General features: G+C 34.0%; 3 protein-coding genes across 5 annotated transcripts; all 3 read left to right on the top strand.

Annotated features, from left to right (window-relative positions):
* Positions 1-1,408: 1,408 nt before the first annotated feature.
* Positions 1,409-3,791, top strand: LOC140894484 (uncharacterized). The gene is made up of 6 exons (XM_073302983.1): positions 1,409-1,661; positions 1,733-1,866; positions 2,020-2,189; positions 2,380-2,457; positions 2,767-2,911; positions 3,166-3,791. The coding sequence occupies exons 1-6, from the start codon at positions 1,409-1,411 to the stop codon at positions 3,559-3,561; spliced, it is 1,176 nt and encodes a 391-aa protein (XP_073159084.1). The 3' UTR covers positions 3,562-3,791.
* Positions 3,792-4,897: 1,106 nt separating this feature from the next.
* On the top strand, positions 4,898-7,241 carry LOC140865063 (ATP synthase gamma chain, chloroplastic-like). Of its 2 annotated transcripts, XR_012144481.1 has the most exons (3): positions 4,898-6,280; positions 6,861-6,934; positions 7,023-7,240. XR_012144481.1 is itself a non-coding variant. In XM_073269567.1 (2 exons), the coding sequence occupies exon 1, from the start codon at positions 5,133-5,135 to the stop codon at positions 6,267-6,269; it is 1,137 nt and encodes a 378-aa protein (XP_073125668.1). In that variant the 5' UTR covers positions 4,898-5,132; the 3' UTR covers positions 6,270-6,280; positions 6,861-7,241. The 2 variants fall into 2 exon arrangements, 1 of the variants encoding a protein (XP_073125668.1); XM_073269567.1 differs by having other exon boundaries at positions 6,861-7,241.
* Positions 7,242-15,745: 8,504 nt separating this feature from the next.
* On the top strand, positions 15,746-20,200 carry LOC140894301 (probable beta-1,3-galactosyltransferase 2). 2 transcript variants are annotated; one of them, XM_073302773.1, is made up of 11 exons: positions 15,746-16,430; positions 17,060-17,156; positions 17,286-17,347; positions 17,430-17,641; positions 17,863-17,926; positions 18,330-18,402; positions 18,546-18,666; positions 19,205-19,292; positions 19,394-19,519; positions 19,595-19,704; positions 19,788-20,200. In XM_073302773.1, the coding sequence occupies exons 1-11, from the start codon at positions 16,318-16,320 to the stop codon at positions 19,934-19,936; spliced, it is 1,215 nt and encodes a 404-aa protein (XP_073158874.1). In that variant the 5' UTR covers positions 15,746-16,317; the 3' UTR covers positions 19,937-20,200. The 2 variants fall into 2 exon arrangements, with proteins under 2 accessions (XP_073158874.1, XP_073158873.1); XM_073302772.1 differs by having other exon boundaries at positions 17,283-17,347.
* The last annotated feature ends 806 nt before the right edge of the window (positions 20,201-21,006 follow it).

The following is a 21,006-nucleotide window of genomic DNA, read 5'->3' as shown; positions in this document are numbered from 1 at the left end:
GGTCGGGTCGGGCACCACGAAGCTTTGCACAGACAAAAACTAAATTAGGGGGCGCCGAAGGTGTTTCGGCGTGACCCCTCCGATGTCTCAAAAGTGAAAGAGCTTGACAAAAAGTGAAAACAAGAAAATATGCGTGCGTGAGGGTGTGAACAAGAAGTGAATAAAAAATGAATCAATAAATCATGAACCATACCTGTATTTATAGGGGCTTGGAGGGGTAGGTTACCTTGTCAAGGTAGAACATGTGTTAGAGTAGGACTCTAATTGATGAGTCTGAAATCATATCAAATTTTGGATTCATAAGATATTGTTCTTATATGTTGCAGATCTTCATGTGTCCGAGAGTACTGGAAGGTTCTAGATATTGGGCCCTTCCTGGGCTTGGGTCGGGCTTCAACCATACCAGTTAGGGCTCAAGCCCATGAATTTATAATCATGAGTCCATTCCCTAACAGGGCCATCCCAAACTGGGCTTCTCATAAAATAAGACTAGAACGGCCTCAAAGTATATTTCCAAAAATATGGATTATTGGGCTCGGGTCGGATTAGACTCATATATCTGTTAGGGGCATCAACTTTTATTGGAACATCACATTTCCATTTCCATTTCCATTTCCATTTCCACACATACCCTTCTATACAGAAGAATTACTTTAGGAATTTGATGCACTAAAGAGAACTTACCAACCATAAACAAACTACTACAAATAATATAATATTTCTTTTTTCAAAAAAAAATTCACAAGTTAACCCATTTCGTCGTTCCCTAAAACACGACCCTAGCGGGGCAGCATATTTTGACCCGCCTTCAAATGTTCTCCAAGATCGTAACCCAAACTATCTCTTTTTTAGTGGCGGGATAGGTAGGTCCAACATGTCAAACTCAAATTACCGACTTTATACTATATTTTTATTTTGGATTAGGTACGATCAAAGAGTTATCACTCAAAATTGATCAATGCATGAAATGAAACAATCTCATAGAACTTTGTCTTTTTAATTTAAATTTAAAATGATCAATTGAACATATTGTATTAAAACGCATGAGGATTATTACTAGAAGATGACAAATTGAGGGCTAGCGTATTAATTTCAAGTTTAGATATGGATCGGGTCAACGTCTCATACATGGATATAGATCTTCATCTCGTAAGAGACCTACTCATTCTTTTAAGTTATATTTATTTAATTATTTTATTTCCAATAATTTTAAATTGTGAGAAATATATTGGCATAACAATATTATTTATTGCAAGTAATGATAACAATTTAAAATTCTTATTGCTTGGGCTTGCATAGCATAAGATCCACACTATTGTGATAGTCAAAACTGTTTGGGCTTAATTAGGTTTTCCGAATTTCATGATTTAATATGTCAGGCCTTTAACTTGAGCCCAATTTTCAGTTTATGACCAAACACCGACATGTTGCCAAGGAAATTCCTCGTATAATAAGATCGGAAAAGCAAGGGAAGGCCGAAACGCAGGAAATTGAAGGGGCGCGTTGGCATATTTTTGTGGCAGTAAATTTCGTCTTCAGCCGCCTTTTCTCGTTGATGGAAAAGGGGAAATTTACAGAAAGCCTTACGATCAAATATTGTGATTTAAAACTCAATTCCAATCCAAGGACCCACAATTTAGGCGCGCAAAGCATTCAATCCCGTAGGCAATCTTCTTTGTTTAATTTGGGATTTCTTGATTTTTTTCATGAATTGAACAGCTGGGTTTTACAGAATGTTTGACGTCAAACGAGAGGAGCTCGCCACCGAGCTTGTTGAGCTTGTGTCTTGGAGTGGTGGGTAGCAATCTTGAGGACATCATTGACGACTTGGCTGAGGTTGCCTCTACTTTCCCCTTGGATATTAAGGTCGGGTTTTATTTTTTTAATTTCCTTTCAAGCGAATGAAGTGCGTTCAGCTGGTTTAGTTATTGAAGGAATCTCTTATTGGGGTTCGATGCCAGTTAGTTCAGTTTTGGAATTTTTTCTGATGTTATATCTCTTTCTGTATGAATCTCTCAGATGGCTTTGGTGGCAATTGCAAGAAGAAGAAAGTTACTGAATGATGACCTTATCATTGCCTTTGCAGAATGTTCATGGGAGATACTCGACCTATCTGGTTCAGATGTATCGGATACCGGAATTACACATGTAGTTACCATTTGTAAAAATCTAAGAGCCTTGGATATCAGGTAGTGATAAGTTCATTGATGCAATATAAATTGGGAAAGTATTTTCCTTTTGTCTTGGTGCTTGGAGTTATTATTTTTGGTCAATTAGCTTCAGGTGTATTGGATTTATTTATGTGTAGCTGACCTAATAGTTGTATTGGATGTCTTAACTTGAACTTTATTTACTTTCATGAAACTATTATTTTTGCAGTCGGTGCAGCAGATTGTCATCAAATGGCGTTTCTGAACTTCTTCAGCATTGTCATGCTCTTGAGATATTGAGATGGGGGTATGCACTATATAAGCGTTTTCTGGTTCAGTTAGCGATCTTGCTAGTATGCAAAAGCAACATTTTATGAGATGTTGGTAGATTTACTGCTGATATAGCATTATTTTTTCCTGTTTTGTTCTTATATAAAGAGATTTATAGTTCTGTTGCATAACCTATCAACCACAAAGGCTCTTTTTTCCATCATTTGTTGGCATTATAACTTCGGGGTTTTGCCATCATTTCCATGTGATTGATGTAACTCTCTCAATGGATTTTGACATCGAGGATAAAACTCATAACAGGAAATGAACCAAATTAATGTTGCAGAGGTTGCCCCAGGAGTGACTATGCTGCCCGCACATGTTTGAATTTCTTGAAACCAAATCTCGTTTATCTGGAGGGAGAATCGTGGGAGGATCTTGATACTACCTACGTTGCACAGGGTGCACAGTCTCTTCGATGGCTTGTATGGGTATGCATACTTTGTTATGTACAATACTTGTTTTAAATATTTTCTAAAACGGAAAGTTATAAAAAATTTATTATAATTTTTCCAAAATTGTAAGTTTCAGCCTCAAAATTCATTACATTACCCCCTTCTGCCCCTACTCATCCTGTCTCACCACCCCTTTCCCTGGATTCGGCCCTTGATTTCAACATAGTTTAAAATGAAACAGATGTCAGATCCAGTTACCCTATTGTTAACCATTCCTGCCCATTTTTCAGCCTACAGTTGACAAGGATTCAGAGGAGACCTTAGCCCTTGAGTGTCCACGCATTATAGTAAATCCAAAACCATCCCCTTTGGGTTTCAGGGGCTCTGGAGTTCCTCAAGAAGCATTATTGCAATATGTATTGGATGACCCGATCGTCAAAGATATAGATCCGAGAACTTGGGCTGTGTCTGGGTTCATTCCAAGACCTGCATTTCAACCAATCTCAAGTCCAGATGAATTGCCCATAGCTGAGAAATTCAGGCTAGCATTTCTAGAAAGAGACACTCGGTTAGCCCCAAAGAGGGCAAAGAACGCAAGACAACATCAACGGCGTGCAGAGAGGGAATGGGTGAGAATGAATTCGAGAGCAAAAGCGTTGGCACTTGCCTCACAAGCTAAGATATAGATCCGTCCAACCTCAAGAACTTGCGAATTACAGAAGTATATCGGTTGTGTTTTCCGTGGTCAATCCCAATCTCTCGTTGCAGTTTTGCTGTCCTCGAAGGTAGTGAAAATTTTCCTTGCCCTTGTATTGTAGTAAGCATGAAGTATTTTTACTGTTGTACATGATTGCATTCCCCAATGTTTTGAAACTTTGTGTACAACTTAAAGTTGAAGTATAAAGATCTTTTCTTATTCTTCGCCTGAATCACAAATTGGCTAAGTTGACTGGATTGGTGACATTGTTGGATGGCTCCATCGTCAAAGTATGTCAGTGTTCTATTTCTACACAAGTTCATAAATCAATTGACAGTATAAGACACCACAAAAATTCGGTAATGGAGATAAATGAAATACTCATTTGATAATGTACAAGCTAGTTGAGTAGATGAGCGTTTGTTCAATGATCAATAATTCGATTTCTCGTAAACCTTGCTGGTGTGATTTGCAAGTTTTTATGTTAGTCCGTAAGTTTATACTATCGAGTAGGGGGCGCCGTGTGGGTTTTATTGTCATAAATAATAATAATGATACTACTAATAATAATATTAATAATAAAAATAAATTACATGACTCGAATATTCGAGAGGAAAATGGCTACTGGGACTTGGCAGAGCTATCAAACGTGATCTTCTTTCTAGTGCATTTATGTTTTATAATATTAAACAAAAATGAAGACCTCTTTTTAATATTATATTATTAAGCAAAGTTCTCTAAATAATAATGTTTGGTCTTAAATTATATTAAATATTTACACTTTTCATTTTTTAATGTAATTAAATCTATATATATTGAAAAGAAATTTTCATTAGTCATTCAAAAAATGACAAATATCATACAAATATTAAAACACAGCATCTCAAAATAAACAAAAAAACTAGTATAGAAACAAGTAACTTGGGTAAAGAACGAGCTGTTATGTTTGCTTGTCTATAAACAAACGAGACCGAAAGCGAGGTTTCTTGAGGCAAAATGTATTTACATTGATATATCATAGATCGAAATTCAGGGTCATCTTCCGACGGAGATTTTATAGCATCCACAACAGTTTTTGCATCAAACTCGAAGATCACATTTGCAATTATTAAGAAAGTTCTCTAAATAATTATGCTTGGTCTTAAATTATATTAAATATTTAATCATTTTTCATTTTTAATGCAATTATATATATATATATATATATAATAAAACACAATTATAATTTATTCTCAAAAAAAAAATATAACAATATTTTACGTACAAATTTATTAAATCTGAATTTAATGCATAATTTGTTAGAGAAACGGAGCCCCGATACTCTAGGTTCCCCGACTTCTTAAGTCTTAACCTCCATCAACCTAGAACGCTCCGACAAGCGATCGAGCTGCCAGAAACACTTTACTGTCTTCCGAAGGAAGCCTGAAAATCGACTGGTTACGCCGATTTTCCTGCTCGTGCTATGACGTGCAGATATTTCGCTGCTGAAAAATTTCCTTAAACCCGAAAAACCCAATGCGCTGATACCCCCCATTTGAAAGAAGTCGAAAGGAAAATACAATGTTCAGTTCCAGCTTATCTACGATGATCTTCTCTGAACTGTCATTCCACAACTTAGCTTCAATCTCTTTCCGGTCGCAGCTCAGCCCATTTCCTGTTGTTGATCCCACACCATCTTCAAGGTTTAATTTTTGTCAGTTCCCAACACTTCCCGCTGTTCGAAATGGGCTTCGTGAACTTCGAGAGAAAATTGAAACGGTTAAGAACGTGCAGAAACTTACCGAAGCAACGAAACTAGTTTCTGCAGCCAAGGTCCGGAGAGCACAAGAAGCAGTCATTAACAGCCGACCCTTTTCTGAAACCCTCGTAGAAGTTCTGTACGACTTAAACCAGCAGTGTCAATTAGATGATGTTGAAATTCCTCTAACAGTAATCAGGCCCGTGAAGAAAGTTGCTCTTGTTGTTATAACTGGTGATAGAGGCCTCTGCGGAGGTTTTTACAATGCGATATTGAGAAAGGTAGATGCCCGTATCACGGAATTAAAGAATCTAGGATTGGATCACACTTTGATTAGCGTAGGGCTAAAAGGCAATGCCCATTTTAGTAGAAGGCCTGATGTGAATGTGGATAGATTTCTTCGAGGGGAAAGCTTTCCTACATCAAAAGAAGCTCAAGTGATTGCTGATGTTGTATTTTCTCTGTTTTTGAGCGAGGAGGTTGATAAAGTGGAGCTTTTGTACTCAAAGTTTGTGTCTTTGATTAAGTCTGATCCTGTGATACATTCGTTACTTCCTTTGTCTGCGAAAGGTGAAGCTTGTGATGCCAGTGGGAAGAGTGTTGATGCTAATGACGACGAGTTCTTTAGATTGACTACTAAAGGGGGGAAGTTGACTTTGGAGAGGGATCATGCTTTGGGTATGCAACGGGTAAAAATGTTACCAAATTACACATTTGAGCAGGACCCAGCACAAATTCTTGACGCATTGATACCCCTTTACTTGAACAGTCAGATATTGAGGGCTTTGCAAGAATCATATGCTAGTGAGCTAACTGCTAGAATGAATGCAATGAGTAGTGCTACTGATAATGCGGATAAGTTGAAGAGGTCTCTTTCAATTGCTTACAATCGAGAAAGGCAAGCGAAGATCACAAGCGAAATTTTGGAGATTGTTGCTGGAGCTGAGGCCCTTATGTAGTTGCAAATGGGGTGAACAACTGAAGTTCTAATTGTTTTCTTCTTCTTCTTGCATTTATGATGTCTTTCTCTACCTCATGGGACTTGCCTTGATAGGAGATATCACATTGTTAACATGAAAAAGTGTCACGTAGAGGTCGTTGCTAGGATTTGTTTTGGTAAATGTGGTTGATTTATCTAATTTGTCCGACGAGAGGTCACCTAAGACGGATCCGTTAGAAAAGAATTTGTGCTTATCCAATTGCATCAATCTTAGCATCCTTGTTTTTATAGCCATTGCTTCATTCTCATGTCCCTCTTATGTAGCCTCTGTCATTGTACCAAATACTTGTTTAAGTCCCAAAGCAGATAAGACGTGTTCTGTAGTATTATAAAAGGGTGGAATCTAGAATACTTCCTTTTTTGTTTCTTGAGAAGGCCTTAGAAGATTTTCATTGATAGAAGAGAAATATATCTTTTCGGCCACATTGTTTATGTTTAAGCATTGTGTTGGTTGTTGAACGCCCGGTCTGCTGTTGAAGTTAATTTGTTGTGATAAGATTAGTTTTCACATCTCTTGCACTCATGAGTTTTATTAATATCCTGAATTCAGGTCTCTGAATGACCAAATATATTGTTGTTTGGCTTGTCTCTTTCAAGTGGTGGTTGTTCTAAGAGGTTAACTAGGTAAAGGAAGTGGTTCATATATAGATCGATTATCAATATTCAATACTGCAAAAATTAGCTGCAACTGTTTACCGTTTTCATTCCTCAGGTTCTTTTCGTTGTGAGGAAATCATGACAAATATTAATAATGGGATTCAGAAGGAGTAGTGGTGCAAATTAGTCTTGATGCAAACTGAGATTTATGATATTAAGTTCGACATAGTTGAGGGATTTGTTAGGAACTTGTATCTCTGATGTTCAGCAATTATCAGGATGCACTTCATGCACGACTTTATGGGTAAATTGTTCTGGTATTTCTAGAATACGATGTTGAAATTCTTGTCTGCATAAATGGGAAAGATGGTACAAAATTCCTCCAGAAAACTTCTTGTTTCTTTCTTTTTTTTTTTTTTTTTGAATTGTTTGCCAAGACAATTGACCATTATCCTTTTGATTTCAACAAAGATTCTTGAGAGCTGTACGATTGGCGGCTGCCACTTTCTTTTTACTATTTTTTGTCAATAGTCGATATATGTAACAATTTTTTTTTTAAATATGAAAAATACAACGAAAGATTCCTCCGAGTATTGAAAATGGCTTCAATAAACTTCGCATCTGTCTCAACTTTTGGCTATAAGCGCCAGATTCGGTGCATGGCGGCGGCCTGCCTTTAATTCATCTGAGTACGTTAATTTATTTTGTAAGATAGTAGAGATGTTCAATGAACAAATTAAATCGGTGTTTTTTTCAAAAAAAAATAAAAAAAAAATCGGTGTTATTCAAATCCTTTTGATCTAATTCAATTGGAGCAGATTTAATATTTCTTTTGACCCTTTTGCTTTGTTGGATGTCATTGCCAGAGAGTTGTTTTTTGTGTACGCTAGTTTCATTTACTGGTTCAGTTGATGCCATATTTATCTTCAGTGATGTAATATTTTTGGTAAAAATTAGTATCCATATGTTTTCGAAAAAAGTTAGAATATTAAAATCATGTGGAAACCGAGAGGGATAAATCATAAATTTAGTCACTCCACTTTTCATTCGAACGTGCCCATCGTGATATATGTGTAAGATATCATTATCGATCACTGTTCCTTTCACCTAAACTGAGGACACATCTTTTATTTAGTTTAAGTTGGAGAAATAATGAGCTCGAACGCTCGATCATTATTTTAGATCCGTACATCAAATTATTCTTCGTGTAAAATCTCTTGTAATCAAATCTATCGATATAGACGAATCTGACGTTGTGTTTGGATGGGGAATTTGACATCAATAAATTTTAATTTGATTATAGTTTTATTATTTATAAAAATGAAACAATAAATAAGTTTTAAATCAACACCTTACTTATTTACACTTAAGTTATTTGATGGACTTAAAATACATCTTAATTAATTAATGTAGTTTTATATAAATATGTAAGGAGTGAATTTAAAGTTTATGATCTTGATTTTTTAAAACCACAAAATTTTAAATTTTAAATATAAAAATTTGAAATTCATCGATATATACAAATCAACCTCTGTTAGTTTGGATTTTCAGTGACATTTCAATGCATGAATGATGAACCTACCGCAAACCCCAATCAACTAATTGCTCAAGTAAAAACGCAAGGCCTTCTATATTGTTAATTAATAATTGATCGACAATATTTTTTTAACGAATAGTCCAAATAAATCGTATCTCACACGTGGCTTTAACTCAGCATCGCATGCATTGGTTTCGACCGTCGATATCTTAAAATAGACTAATTGTCACAATCCATGAAGAAAAAGTGGGCACAAGGAAACAACCTCGAAAGGACTGAACTCCGTTTTTTTTTTATTTTTTATTTGAGTGGCAAAAATACAACAGAAGTGAAATCCCATTTGACCTTTCCACAAAGAGAAGAAGAAACGTAAATTTATACCAATTATATGTTAAGGAAATGTCTTTATATTGCTTCCCCTTGTCTGCCTTCCATTTCCTTTTTCCTTTTTTCATGTATGTCTCATTCAACACACAAGCTTACCTAGCTAGATCCCGTGTCCAGCACTATATACTAATTAACAAGCCTTCAATATTCTATACCCTCTAAATATTCCTTAAATCAATTTGCTTAAGATGGGCTGATACTTGAAGCTGCATAATTTTTCACGACACTGCGCTGAGGAAAGCATTTGCCTGGAAAATTGTGTGCAAGAAGGTAACTTTTCTCTAGCTTAATTAATTGCTTGTTCCCTATTGTATTATAAGTTCTTGATTTCATAGTAGGATTGCAGAATATTGTATCCAATTTTAACCGAGTTTTCGCGTGTATATTTCTAGGAATGGAGAATAAATACGGTTTATACAGCCCTGGAAGCAGCGGCTGGACATCGTTAAAAAACGAAGAATTCCAAGAGGAGCATGTGTGGGGAGCTTTTCAGGAATTACAGGATTCCATTTCCAGGGACAAGAATTACATGTCCAAAAGCCTCCAATACCCCGTCAGCGCAATATCGAATCCAGACAAATATTCTTACATTGCCAACGAACCCGAAATCATTCGACGTCGCCCGCGGACAACACCTTTGAGCATACCCAGGTGTTCAGAAACCTACGACAATTCTCGTTTTTGGCTGGATGCAGATTCCAAGGGGCGTGGATTTGCACGAAACAGGTGGAACAGCGACATTGAAGAAGAAGATTATGATGATGGAGAAATCGAAGGGAGTATCCTGATTCCTCCTCATATATGGATCGCCAAGAAAATACGGCCTTCATCTTCTGTGTGCGAAGGTGCCGGAAGGACTCTCAAAGGCAGAGATTTACTCAGTGTGCGAAACGCCGTTTTGACTAAAACTGGATTTCTCGAATCAAAATCAAACCGCTGGTAGCCCTCATCAATCATCAAACATGGACACATGGTGTGTATATACATACTGTGACGAATTATTTAAGAATTAATAGCACACAGGCACTTGATTCTTCGGAAAAATTGTAAATATTTCGCTCAAAGTATTAAAAACTGTACATTTTTTACGTTAGAAAATCGTAGATACATATATTACGGCGCACAAAGGATACGAAGCTGTCGTAATGGTCGATTTTTTTTTCCTGTAATATAAATGTGTCTCCCCTCCGCTCACTGGTAATATTGTACAGCTAGCAGCTTGGGGCAAATTCCATGTATTTTCGTGATGCCGCGTTTGTTCTATTTAAAAATTTGTGTATATATCCATTCTATGTACATTATTTATCAACGCATTTAGGAAATTTCGTCTATGTTTTCTTTCTTTCTTGAAATTTTTGAACTTTGTACTAGTATGATTAATGCAGAACCCAAGGGACCCGAAGCAAATCACTAAAATCGTGCATTTCTTTGGTAAATTATAGTACTTAGTGTGTGTTTTATGTTTAAAAATAGTATTCCGTATGTGTAATGAAATATAAAAGGAAAAAAAACACAGAGAGTATCGTCTTTTATAAAATTATCTTTACCGTTTTCGATTTAATTAATTTGGTTTTCATCCTTACAAAATTTATTGAGTTAAAATTATTTCTAAAGAATCTTAGGTTCGTTTGGATGGGGATCGAGGAATTTAAATAAAAAAGCTCCAATTATAATGTGTTTTTGTTGTATAAAAATTGTAATATCATAAACTTCAAATTCATCTGTTTTATGTTTATATATTATTTTATTTTAATTATGATGTATTTTAAGTTTACATTATAATAATAATAATAGTGTTGATTAAAATACATTATATTTTATATAACTAATATATAAATAAATATTATATGAATTTAAGATCTAATATATTATTTCATTATTATCAATGAAACTATAAAATCTTTCTATTGAAACACAACCTTAGATTTAATTACACAAGCACTCAAAAAAAAGTACACGATCATGCTCTAAAATATTGTGATTGACTTCACTTTTGTCTTATTGTGAATCCATTTAATATACTTGATTGTGGACGATCGATTAGGTAGAATTATTGTGGTTAAGCACGCAAAAGTGGATTAATTGGAGCCTTTTTATTACTAGATATTGACATATATATATTGTCCACATCCAATTAATCAATATATGGTAATGAATAAAATTTGGAAAACGAGTATGGCGTCATGTTAACCTTTTGTACAATGCTACATGTAGCATTTTCCTAAACTTTTTATTATAAATTGTGATTAACTGATTAATGACATAAAACAGTTCGTATAATAATTATACACAAAAATTCATGTGAGACATTTTTACGTGTCAATTTTGTGTTAAAGATATATTTGAGTCACTTTTGGAAAAAAAATATTGTTTTTATGTCAAAAGTATTACTTTTTATTGTAAATATGAACAGAATTGATTCGTCTTACGAATAAAAATTCGTAAAATCATCTCATAAGAAACTTAATCGTAATTATATTATTATTAGAATCTTATTGGTGTTTTATTGCTAATGGTTTTGTAGAGATAAACAATGGGAATACATCATCAACATATAGATTAACAAAACAGCTAACCTTACAGTCCACAATTTTATGCATTAACTTCAACAAAAAAAAAAAAAAAAAGAGCACAATAGATGTGTGATTGTTATTATTCTAATTTAAATCGTATATTTAAATTTATGGACCTGCATAGACCATGTCCCATGATCCATCGACCTTTTTATTTCGAAAATTTCATAATTAAGAAAGGTTGGTTTTGTGACATCATTTCAGTGACATTATATTAAGTTTTTCTTCATTTTCACAATTCGGAGTCCTCGAATTCGAAATGTGTCACTTGCTTCATAAAACGTATAATCAAAAGCATACATAGAATATTAATCACTTATAAGTTTAGTTAAACTGATTGAAATATTAAAAATCATATTGTATTAATAAATTTGAAAAATAATATGTAGCACAATCCAATTATAGCTTTTTTTTAAAGCTAGCCTTTCTCCTAAATAACAGATACTTCTTCTGTTCCACTGATTTAGACTACATTTCTTTTTTTATATCCGTCTCAAATATATAGTACTCTAGTTTTCATATTTAATGTTATCTTTCATATTTTTTTTACTAATTTATCTCTATTAAATTAATATCATAAACTACTTGTAAAATTATTTTATTATATTAAAATCTTCATTAAATAAAAATAAAATAAAAAAATTTCTTTCGAAAATTTATTTTCTCAATAAATTTATTAATTTGTGTGAAAAAAGACACTTGTCTGTTGACACGTGACGGAGATGGTAATAAATTTTGGAAACACACTAAAGAAAATGACATTTGAAAGAAAACATAATATAAGATAATTAATAGAGGGTGTGAATCCATAAATTCCCCGTTGAAAGTCTATACTGCATGCGACTCAATTAACAAAGCCCAGAAAGCGGCTCATGGATATACGATCACTCACACGACGGATTTTTCCCGGATCGCTGCGTGGCACGTTACGTTCATGGATCTAGACAGAAGCTCGATCCCCGAATGGGATCATTCCATGTATCTCCGGTTAAAAGCTCGATGTTGGGGTTGAATCTGTACGTGTGGAATCGAACCATTGGCTAGCTGTGGACCTATCCATCAACGGAAGGTGCTCGCGAGCGCGCGTACGCCGCGGCGTGCATGAGATATATGTATAGCCGATGCTGCGGCCATGGCTTGGCTGCGCTCGCCTCCGACGAGAGCTCACACGCGGCAACGCACAGTGCCGGCGCCGCGAAGATGCAAGGGCTCGAAAACGGACTCGGGTGGGTGGGTGGGTGGCTTGATTTGGATGGACTTGTTGAGATATATAAACTTCGATATCTTCATCGATGGAAGCCTAGCTAGTAGGAATGGCTTCGGAAACAGGCCCGCAACGTTCGCCATCTATGAATCTTTGTTGGATCGGAGACTAAATTTTTTATGTTGCCGACAAAAAATGTGTCCACTTATCATGTCCATAAATGATGTGATACTATTCTATTGGATCACATCTTTATCACATCCAATTAAATAATGTCACATCATTGATGAACATGATAGTAGGCATGATAAGTAGGCACTTGAAAGAAATTATATATATATATATATATATATATATATATATATAGCTTTACATTGTTTGATATTAATGCTTTTATAAACGAAATAATTTTAAGCTCGTTGAAAATCATGTTATACATACAACAAGATGGGTTAATTATAATAAAATAAAGTTCTTCATTTGTTTTTATATTTTTTAAACAAATATTATTCATGTAATATAAAGTAATATTCACTGCTTTAAAGTATTTTTGTTCACGTAAATATATAGAAATTTACCATATAATTTTTTGAAATATTTTTCCTGGTTTTAAAATTTTCGATTCTTTGTGATATTATTTTAAATTAAAAATAATGATGTGAATATTATATTTGTGTGGCTCTCGTTTGCTCATATATAGCGGTAGGAGAAGCGTGTTAAAAAGGTGCTATAGGGAACCTATGCCCCCATCTGTTTGCTTATGATTTATGGACGAGAGACTATTATTATTTTGTTTTTTTGTTTTCCAATATTATTTGATTTTTTGATACAGTGGAAGTGAGTAATAAGTCAAGTAACACAAGATTAATTTCGCCCTCATCCAGTGGGCATTCGACTGATCAACGCTCTTCGTCGATTCAAGGATCTGTGTTAGATAAATTTCGAAGATCATAAATATATCGAGTGAACATCATAACTATATATATATGTTGGATGAATTTCGAAGATCATAGTTATATCGAATGACATTCATTTGATGTAGCATAGAAGCCACAGACATAAGAATTGATCTTGTGTTGTTAAGGAAGAAAATTACAAGCTGCTAAAAAAAATAATAATAACAATGAATTTTTGTGGAACTCAACAAACACACAATTATTAATTTATTTGGAATGCGTTTTTCAATGAAAATGAATATTTTTATGTGTAACAAATCTATCGGTGTAATAAAAGTACGAGTTCGTGAGGCCTTCACTTGGCTAAAAGAACTCAATAATCTTTCTAATGTTATCATCGAATCGAATACACTTTTAGTGGTAAATTCGGTAGCATTGGACGTTTCTTGTTTGAGTTTCTTACGGGAAGATTGCGTCGAAACTACTATCTTGTTCATTATCTTTTGTCCATAAATTAGCGAATCAGACAACGCATATATTAGCAAGATCGATTGGTTCTATGTCTGATTGTACAAGATAGGATATTAACCTGTCGTCAAGTCATCCCTCGGGTATTTCTCTATTTTGAATAGTTATGCAATTTGCGTTAAAAAAAAAAGTTACGAGTACACAGAACCAATGCATTGATTGAGTTTGCTTCTTTGCGTGGAGCCTAGGATTGTCAATCATGTGGAGGAGACATGTACACTTAAAATTACATGTAAAGATACAAGACAAAATCCCTTTTATTTATATATATCTATATTATTTTTAATTAATTTTTGGAAGAAAAAAAAAATAGTTTCAAAATTACATTTCACATCTGACTAAATCTCATGTCATATTTAATTTTGTGATCAATATCATAAATAAATTTTAAAAATAAAATATCTGCAATACCTAATATTCATATATTATTACACGCAAGTCTCAAACCATGACGGCCCTTGCTTTTAATTATCAAGCAAACTAAAAAAGTTGTATTAAAATCAAGGGATTGGGGTTTCATTAAAGTGCTACTTAAGGTTTTTTCCCTCCCTTTTCTGGGCTACTTCAAGTGATATCGATCACAAAATATTTGAGATTTTATATTTCATAAAATATCTCAATTTGACCATATATTAAAACAATACTATAAAGTAGCAACTGAGATTGAAATTTCGAACCGATCGTGTGGCAAGCTGTCCACCCACTTCAACCATAATTTGCAGCTGCTTCTAAAAGAGAACTACTCGTCACCTACTGCTCCATCCCAGGAAAATAATTGGAGCAATGTAACAGTTTATTTAATCATCTGATATATTAATTATATTCATTGAATGGATTAAAAAAATGTAATCGACCAGTAATGGAGTGTTTCATTGTTTTTAAAGCTTTTCCCGATTAATATATTCTATATAACAATAATAAATATTTAATTAAATAAACATAAGAAGAAAAAAAAAAAGAAAGAAATTGGCCAACGTACTTAAAGTTGGCTATGACCTGTAAATAAACTTCGATAATTCTGAAGAGAGACCCATGTTCGTTACACGTGCACCATGTGTATGAGCATGACTAATTATTGATTCATGGAAAAACATTTGTGATATAGAAATTAAAAGGGAAAAATATAGTTGTTTTGCCGACGGCTAGAAGTTTATTCTAATATTTTAAAAAAGGATTCCGCCTCTCTTGAGTGTATAAATTGAATAAAAATGATAATTCAAATGTCAATTTCACCGATCGATAAACTACAATATTTTTTGTATTGTCGATGAGTGATTATTGATTTTAGAACTCAAAACTTTATCTCAAATTTAAAACTTTGGTGTTAGATGGATTATAAGTTACAATAGATATCAACTATAATATATTATTTTAAAGTTAAAAAAAAAACCATAATTCTTGACAAAAATTTATGCTACTCAATATTATTCCCTTTCCCAAAGTTTATTTTATATGGGCACTGAGTTTGTCTATTTCTTTTCATTCTTCACTTACACTGTTCTATTTTTCAAGTTAGAAATGAATAATATGTAGAGATGTTTGTGAATATACATGAAATCATATATACATATAATTCAATATACTTCTCATAACATATATATATATATATATGTGTGTAATTAAAAACAAAAAACAAAAAGGTAGTTTTAGTGTCAAATTATTAAGATTTAGGAAAAAATGCAGAATAAAATTAATAATAATAAAGGAATGGAACAGAGAGCAGTTGAGTTGGGCGGTGGGTCTATTCTTGCCTTGGCAGATTGAACACACCTCCACTCCTACTTACTCGTCTTCTTCAATTCTTCGTCTATATTCCGTTTTAGAAATTAAGTATCACGGATTGAAGAATACACCTCTACATAAATTCAGGTTCAGATAAAATTGTACTGCCCACTTTGGAGATCATTAATACAAGCTCAGAGAAGTCCCATTGACTTGGCAAAAAGCGAATCACTGGAAATCTTCTAGCATTGTTTCTTTTTTAGCTTTTCTTTCTTTCTTTCTTTTCTTTCTTTCTGATCTCTCCAATCTTGTTTTGAAGTCTGCGTAAGAAATCGCACGCTGTTTTGCGTGCGACAGTTGTGTAGCTTTTTGTTGTTTTAATTTTATTTTTTTTGGGTGTTCTGATCCTTGTGTTCTTGAATTGGTTACTGCAAATCGGTAGCTATCAAGCGAAAGATATCACCTTTGATCCTTTTTTTTAGTGGATTCTCTGAATTTAGTGAAAGTTGATATGGGGTGTGCTTAATTTGAGCAATTGGGAGTTTAAATTGAAGAATAAAATAATGTCTTGGAAGAGCAGAGGGGTGGAGTCAACTTCCAAGAATGTGGTTCCCAGAAAACTCACAATCTTCCTTTGTATTGGATGTTTCTGTGCAGGGATGCTCTTCACCGACAGGTTTGATATTTTCAATTTCGAACTAAACTTGCTAAATGGAACTATTTCATATGTAATCCTTATTTAACTTGTATAATATGGAGTCTGATGACTATAAATTTTGGTTAGTGATTGGTAATCATGACAGCCTATGATTATCAATTTATGTAGGTGGTCGTAGACTTCTTGGTGTGGTTTCTTGAAAGTTAAATTGATTATGATCCAATTATTAACAAAAAGTTCCACTCGTGCTGCCTATCACTTCCTGCATCTAAAAGTTAACAGACGGTTTTTTAATGCCATTCAATTTCACTTAGAAATTTTTTATAGTCTACCTTATCTAGGACATTTAGGTACCTTAAAGATGATTTGGCTTGTCACAGATGTAAAATTTCTTTATTACCATCAATGGGAAGATGTGGTTTTAGTGGGAGAAATATTTTGCGAGGATCTCTCAAGATTTAGCATGTGATAAAACATTACGTCAAGCTGGAACTGACACTTCTAACTTAAACTCGGAAACTATTGTGCAAAATCTATTTATTTGCTTGTTATTGAAACAGCCTCTACGAGTTTGTTCCACTTGTTCCTTTTGTTGCATAGGACTTCCTGTGGGCGTAGCTTGACTGCTTTAAATTTATTGGTGACAGAATGTGGGCAGAGCCCGAAGCTAAAGATATATCACGGTTGACTGGGGCAGGAGAAGAGAAACTCAGTTTGGTTTCAGATGGTTGTGATCCAACTGTTGTGAGTACTCATGTAGTAACTAGTTGAACTTTACTCTCATTGTAAAGGGATTTGCTTAGTCATGGTGTCTTTATATTAGTTGAAAGGTTCATCACTTTATATTATTAATCATTTTCTATTTATCAGAAGGATGTAAAGGGTGAGTCCAAGACTATATTAAGTGAAGTTTCAAAGTCTCAACATGCAATTGAGTAGGCTCCTTAGACCTTGAATAATTTTTAATGTTCATCAGTGACATAAATTGCATCACTTAAGCTCACTTACAATGTGCAGAACTTTAGATAAAACAATTTCAAATTTGGAGATGGAATTAGCTGCAGCCAGGGCTGTACAGGATTCCTTACTCAGTGGTTCTCCCATCTCCGAAGACCTGAAGATGCCCGAATTAACCAAAAAAAGAAAATACTTGATGGTGGTGGGCATAAATACTGCCTTTAGCAGTAGAAAGAGGAGAGACTCGGTGCGTGCTACGTGGATGCTAGAAGGTGATTGAAATTGAGTTAATATATTTTGGTAGTGTTTGAGAGATTTTCTAAAAAGCAATTCTTTCTCAGCTTCTCCATAACAAAATTTTTAAAATTTTGAAAATTGTCAAAGAGATGCTGAAAAGTGTTTTTTAGAAGCTATCCCAAACAATAACTTTGTCTCTCGGTGCTCTCTGTTTTTGTTCCTTTTCATTAACTCGTTCTTCTTCATATAAATTCAGGTGATAAACGCAAAAGGCTTGAGGGAGAAAAGGGCATCGTCATTCGATTTGTGATTGGTCACAGGTGGGAAATAGTTATATTTGTTGATGTTAAGCAATTTCGAGTGACTGTTATAGTGTTATTCTTGCTCATTTGAAATTTATTTCGATTGCTCTCATTGTGTTGGACAATAATTTTTAGCTAATAAGTTACATGAGAATACCATTTGCACTTGATTTTTCATACAAAAATGGCTGCTCTACTCTTTCATTCAATTGCTGCCATAGCTATTGGTTAAAAACAAGTGAAGTATCATGGAATGTCTCTGAACGAATTTAAATCTTAGTTTTCCAACTTTGTGATGATTATATATTCTAACGATACTTTCTCACCACCTTATTATTATTCCTTTATTCAATTACAAAGAACTTGAATGAGAATGATTCTTAAATTGTTGTCCATTTTCATTGCATCCCCTGGTTATTAGTGCAACGTCAGGTGGTATCCTTGATAGAGCTATCGAAGCAGAAGATAAGAAACACGGAGACTTGTTGAGACTGGTACACTTGCTTATTTTTTCAGAATATCTTGCTTTTTTTTAGCGCCTTCGACTTCCCTAATGAGGGAACAACTCGTGTCTAGTCCTACTTCTGCTATTCAACGGCTATTTTAAGCTATACAATTTCGTTAAATGGTTGACTAGGAACATGTGGAGGGGTACCTTGAACTATCAGCGAAGACTAAGACTTATTTTGCCACCGCTGTCGCACTTTGGGATGCAGATTTTTATGTCAAAGTTGATGATGATGTTCATGTAAATATAGGTATGCATCAAATAATCTCCCTTTGAAAGTTTGCATGTATAAGATACATATGACAACATGTGTTCATGGCACGTAAGGAGTGTATATAAATTATAAATAGCCAATGAAGTTTTAGGATTTGGGATTATAGATTTCAGTAGGGCAACACTAAGCTGTTTAAGGTAGTGTTTGAGAGAGCTTTTAGGAAGCATTTCTCAGCTTTTTCTTAACAAAATTTTGAAATTTTGTTGACAAGCTGAGAATTGCTTCCTAGAAGCTCTCTCAAACACTACCTAAGCATTTATATTGTGTTTTAGTCAATTTTTCCAATCTTGCAAAAGCAAACATAGTGAGGGTTTAGTGCGCAAGCATTCAAAACAAATGCTAACAAAATTTAATCGGAGCTTCTTTCTTTGTTTTTTTGTTTCTTTGTTTCTTTGTGTATGTGTGTGTGTATGTTTTTTTTTTCCCCTTTCCTTCTTTCTTTCTTTTTCTTTCTTTTCTTTTTTTTTTTTTCGCGATCTGCCACTCATTTGGATGTTCGGAACACAATATGCAGCAACTTTAGGAGCAACTCTAGCTAGGCATCGTTCCAAACCAAGGGTGTATATTGGATGCATGAAATCAGGTCCCGTCTTGGCTCAAAAGTAAGCAAGAGTATTAGAATATATATCTTCTAATAGATTGATGTGATGGATTTCCGCTTTCTGGACCTTACGTGCCCATGATCTTGGCATTTCCTTGGCAGGGGCGTGAGATATCATGAACCTGAGTATTGGAAATTTGGTGAGCAAGGAAACAAGTATTTTCGTCATGCTACGGGGCAATTATATGCCATTTCTAAAGATTTGGCTACCTACATATCAATAAATCAGTGAGTGTTGGCTTGTTTCTTGTTATCTTGAGATGTTCACATATGTAGAATTTTGTGTAAGTTTCATTTTGGTAGGCATGTATTGCATAAATATGCAAATGAGGATGTGTCGTTGGGAGCTTGGTTCATTGGATTGGATGTGGAGCACATAGATGACCGAAGATTATGTTGTGGAACACCACCTGGTAACATATATCCTAGTCTTAAAATATGCATTTGAATTATTTGTTTGATATGTTGATTTATGTTATATATTATACATTCACAGACTGTGAGTGGAAGGCCCAAGCAGGCAACATCTGTGTTGCTTCATTCGACTGGAGCTGCAGCGGAATTTGCAATTCGGCTGATAGGATTAAAGAGGTGCACCGAAGATGTGGAGAAGGCGAGAATGCTCTTTGGAGTGCGGTTTTCTAATATATCTTGGCTCGATGAAATTGAAAGGCAAAGTTTCCTTGTGCTGCAAGTGTCCCATCTCAGGACAACCCTTTAATGTACAAGAAATTTGCACTTGCTTTATATTCTTGTAATATATTATAGGTGAAATAAAGAGAAAAGAGCTACCATAGATACTTGCTCCATTTTTGCCTGGAGATTGATGTCTGTATGGTGCAGATCATATCACTGCATATTTAGGCCTACTGGTGTAGTTCATAGTATTAATTATTTTTTCTTTATCCACCATCTGTGCCCTTCCCTATTTTTTGTTTCTTCTGGCAGTATTTAGGGGTGTTCATTATTAGCATATAACCGAAAAAATCGTCCGAAAATAAAATTTTGGTTTATCAATCCGTGATATAAACTTATTAATCATAATTAATCGTTATTTTGTTTTATCAATCCGTGATATAAAGGGATCCGCATCATAGCTAATTTTGGCATTTAAGATGCACCATTTTCTTACTTATTTGATGCGATACAAAGAATAAAAATCCGAAATTTAAATTAGATAACATACATGCCATAGTCACGAAGTAAAAGAAAATATTTAATTAAAATTAACATCTCTTGTACGCTATGTGTGTATGCATGTTATTTTTTTTTTAAAAAAAACACATAAATATACGCGATGTGCATATACATGTAATATTTTTTTGAATACATAAATTTTGTATGTTTTTTTAATTTTGTATTAGTTTTCAGAACTGACATAATATATTAAATATTAAAAAATTAAATTATGATAAAAAATATTAAGCAATAATTTTTTTAAAAAACAGGTTTTTTTTAAAAATAAAATTAGGCAACCCTAGTGGTGCAAACGAGTCAAACCGAATCGAGTATCATACTATTCGAGCTCGACTTATATTTGTATACTTTTGCTCGAACTCGAGCTCGATCGAGTAACTAATTTCATATTCGAATTCGACTCGTGTATATTTCGAGTTACTCGAGCTCGAGCTCGAACTCTAAAAATAAATATATGTATTTAAATAAATAAATATGAATAAATAAATTATATATATATATATAATATTATATGCATT

Source organism: Henckelia pumila, chromosome 4 (genome assembly GCF_033568475.1).
Source record: "Henckelia pumila isolate YLH828 chromosome 4, ASM3356847v2, whole genome shotgun sequence".
In the NCBI taxonomy this organism is placed as follows: Eukaryota; Viridiplantae; Streptophyta; class Magnoliopsida; order Lamiales; family Gesneriaceae; genus Henckelia; species Henckelia pumila.
The sequence above is the reverse complement of the archived record's forward strand: the minus strand, read 5'-3'. Positions and strand labels throughout refer to the sequence as shown.

Coding starts and splice junctions, on each gene's coding strand:
- LOC140865063 (XM_073269567.1), top strand. CDS start 5,133: ATGTTCAGTTCCAGCTTATCTACGATGATCTTCTCTGAACTGTCATTC.
- LOC140894301 (XM_073302772.1), top strand. CDS start 16,318: ATGTCTTGGAAGAGCAGAGGGGTGGAGTCAACTTCCAAGAATGTGGTT. Junction 16,431..17,059: donor GGGATGCTCTTCACCGACAG/GTTTGATATTTT, acceptor TATTGGTGACAG/AATGTGGGCAGAGCCCGAAG. Junction 18,403..18,545: donor ACGGAGACTTGTTGAGACTG/GTACACTTGCTT, acceptor ATGGTTGACTAG/GAACATGTGGAGGGGTACCT.
- LOC140894484 (XM_073302983.1), top strand. CDS start 1,409: ATGACCAAACACCGACATGTTGCCAAGGAAATTCCTCGTATAATAAGA. Junction 1,662..1,732: donor CGCGCAAAGCATTCAATCCC/GTAGGCAATCTT, acceptor TGGGTTTTACAG/AATGTTTGACGTCAAACGAG. Junction 1,867..2,019: donor CTTTCCCCTTGGATATTAAG/GTCGGGTTTTAT, acceptor TGAATCTCTCAG/ATGGCTTTGGTGGCAATTGC.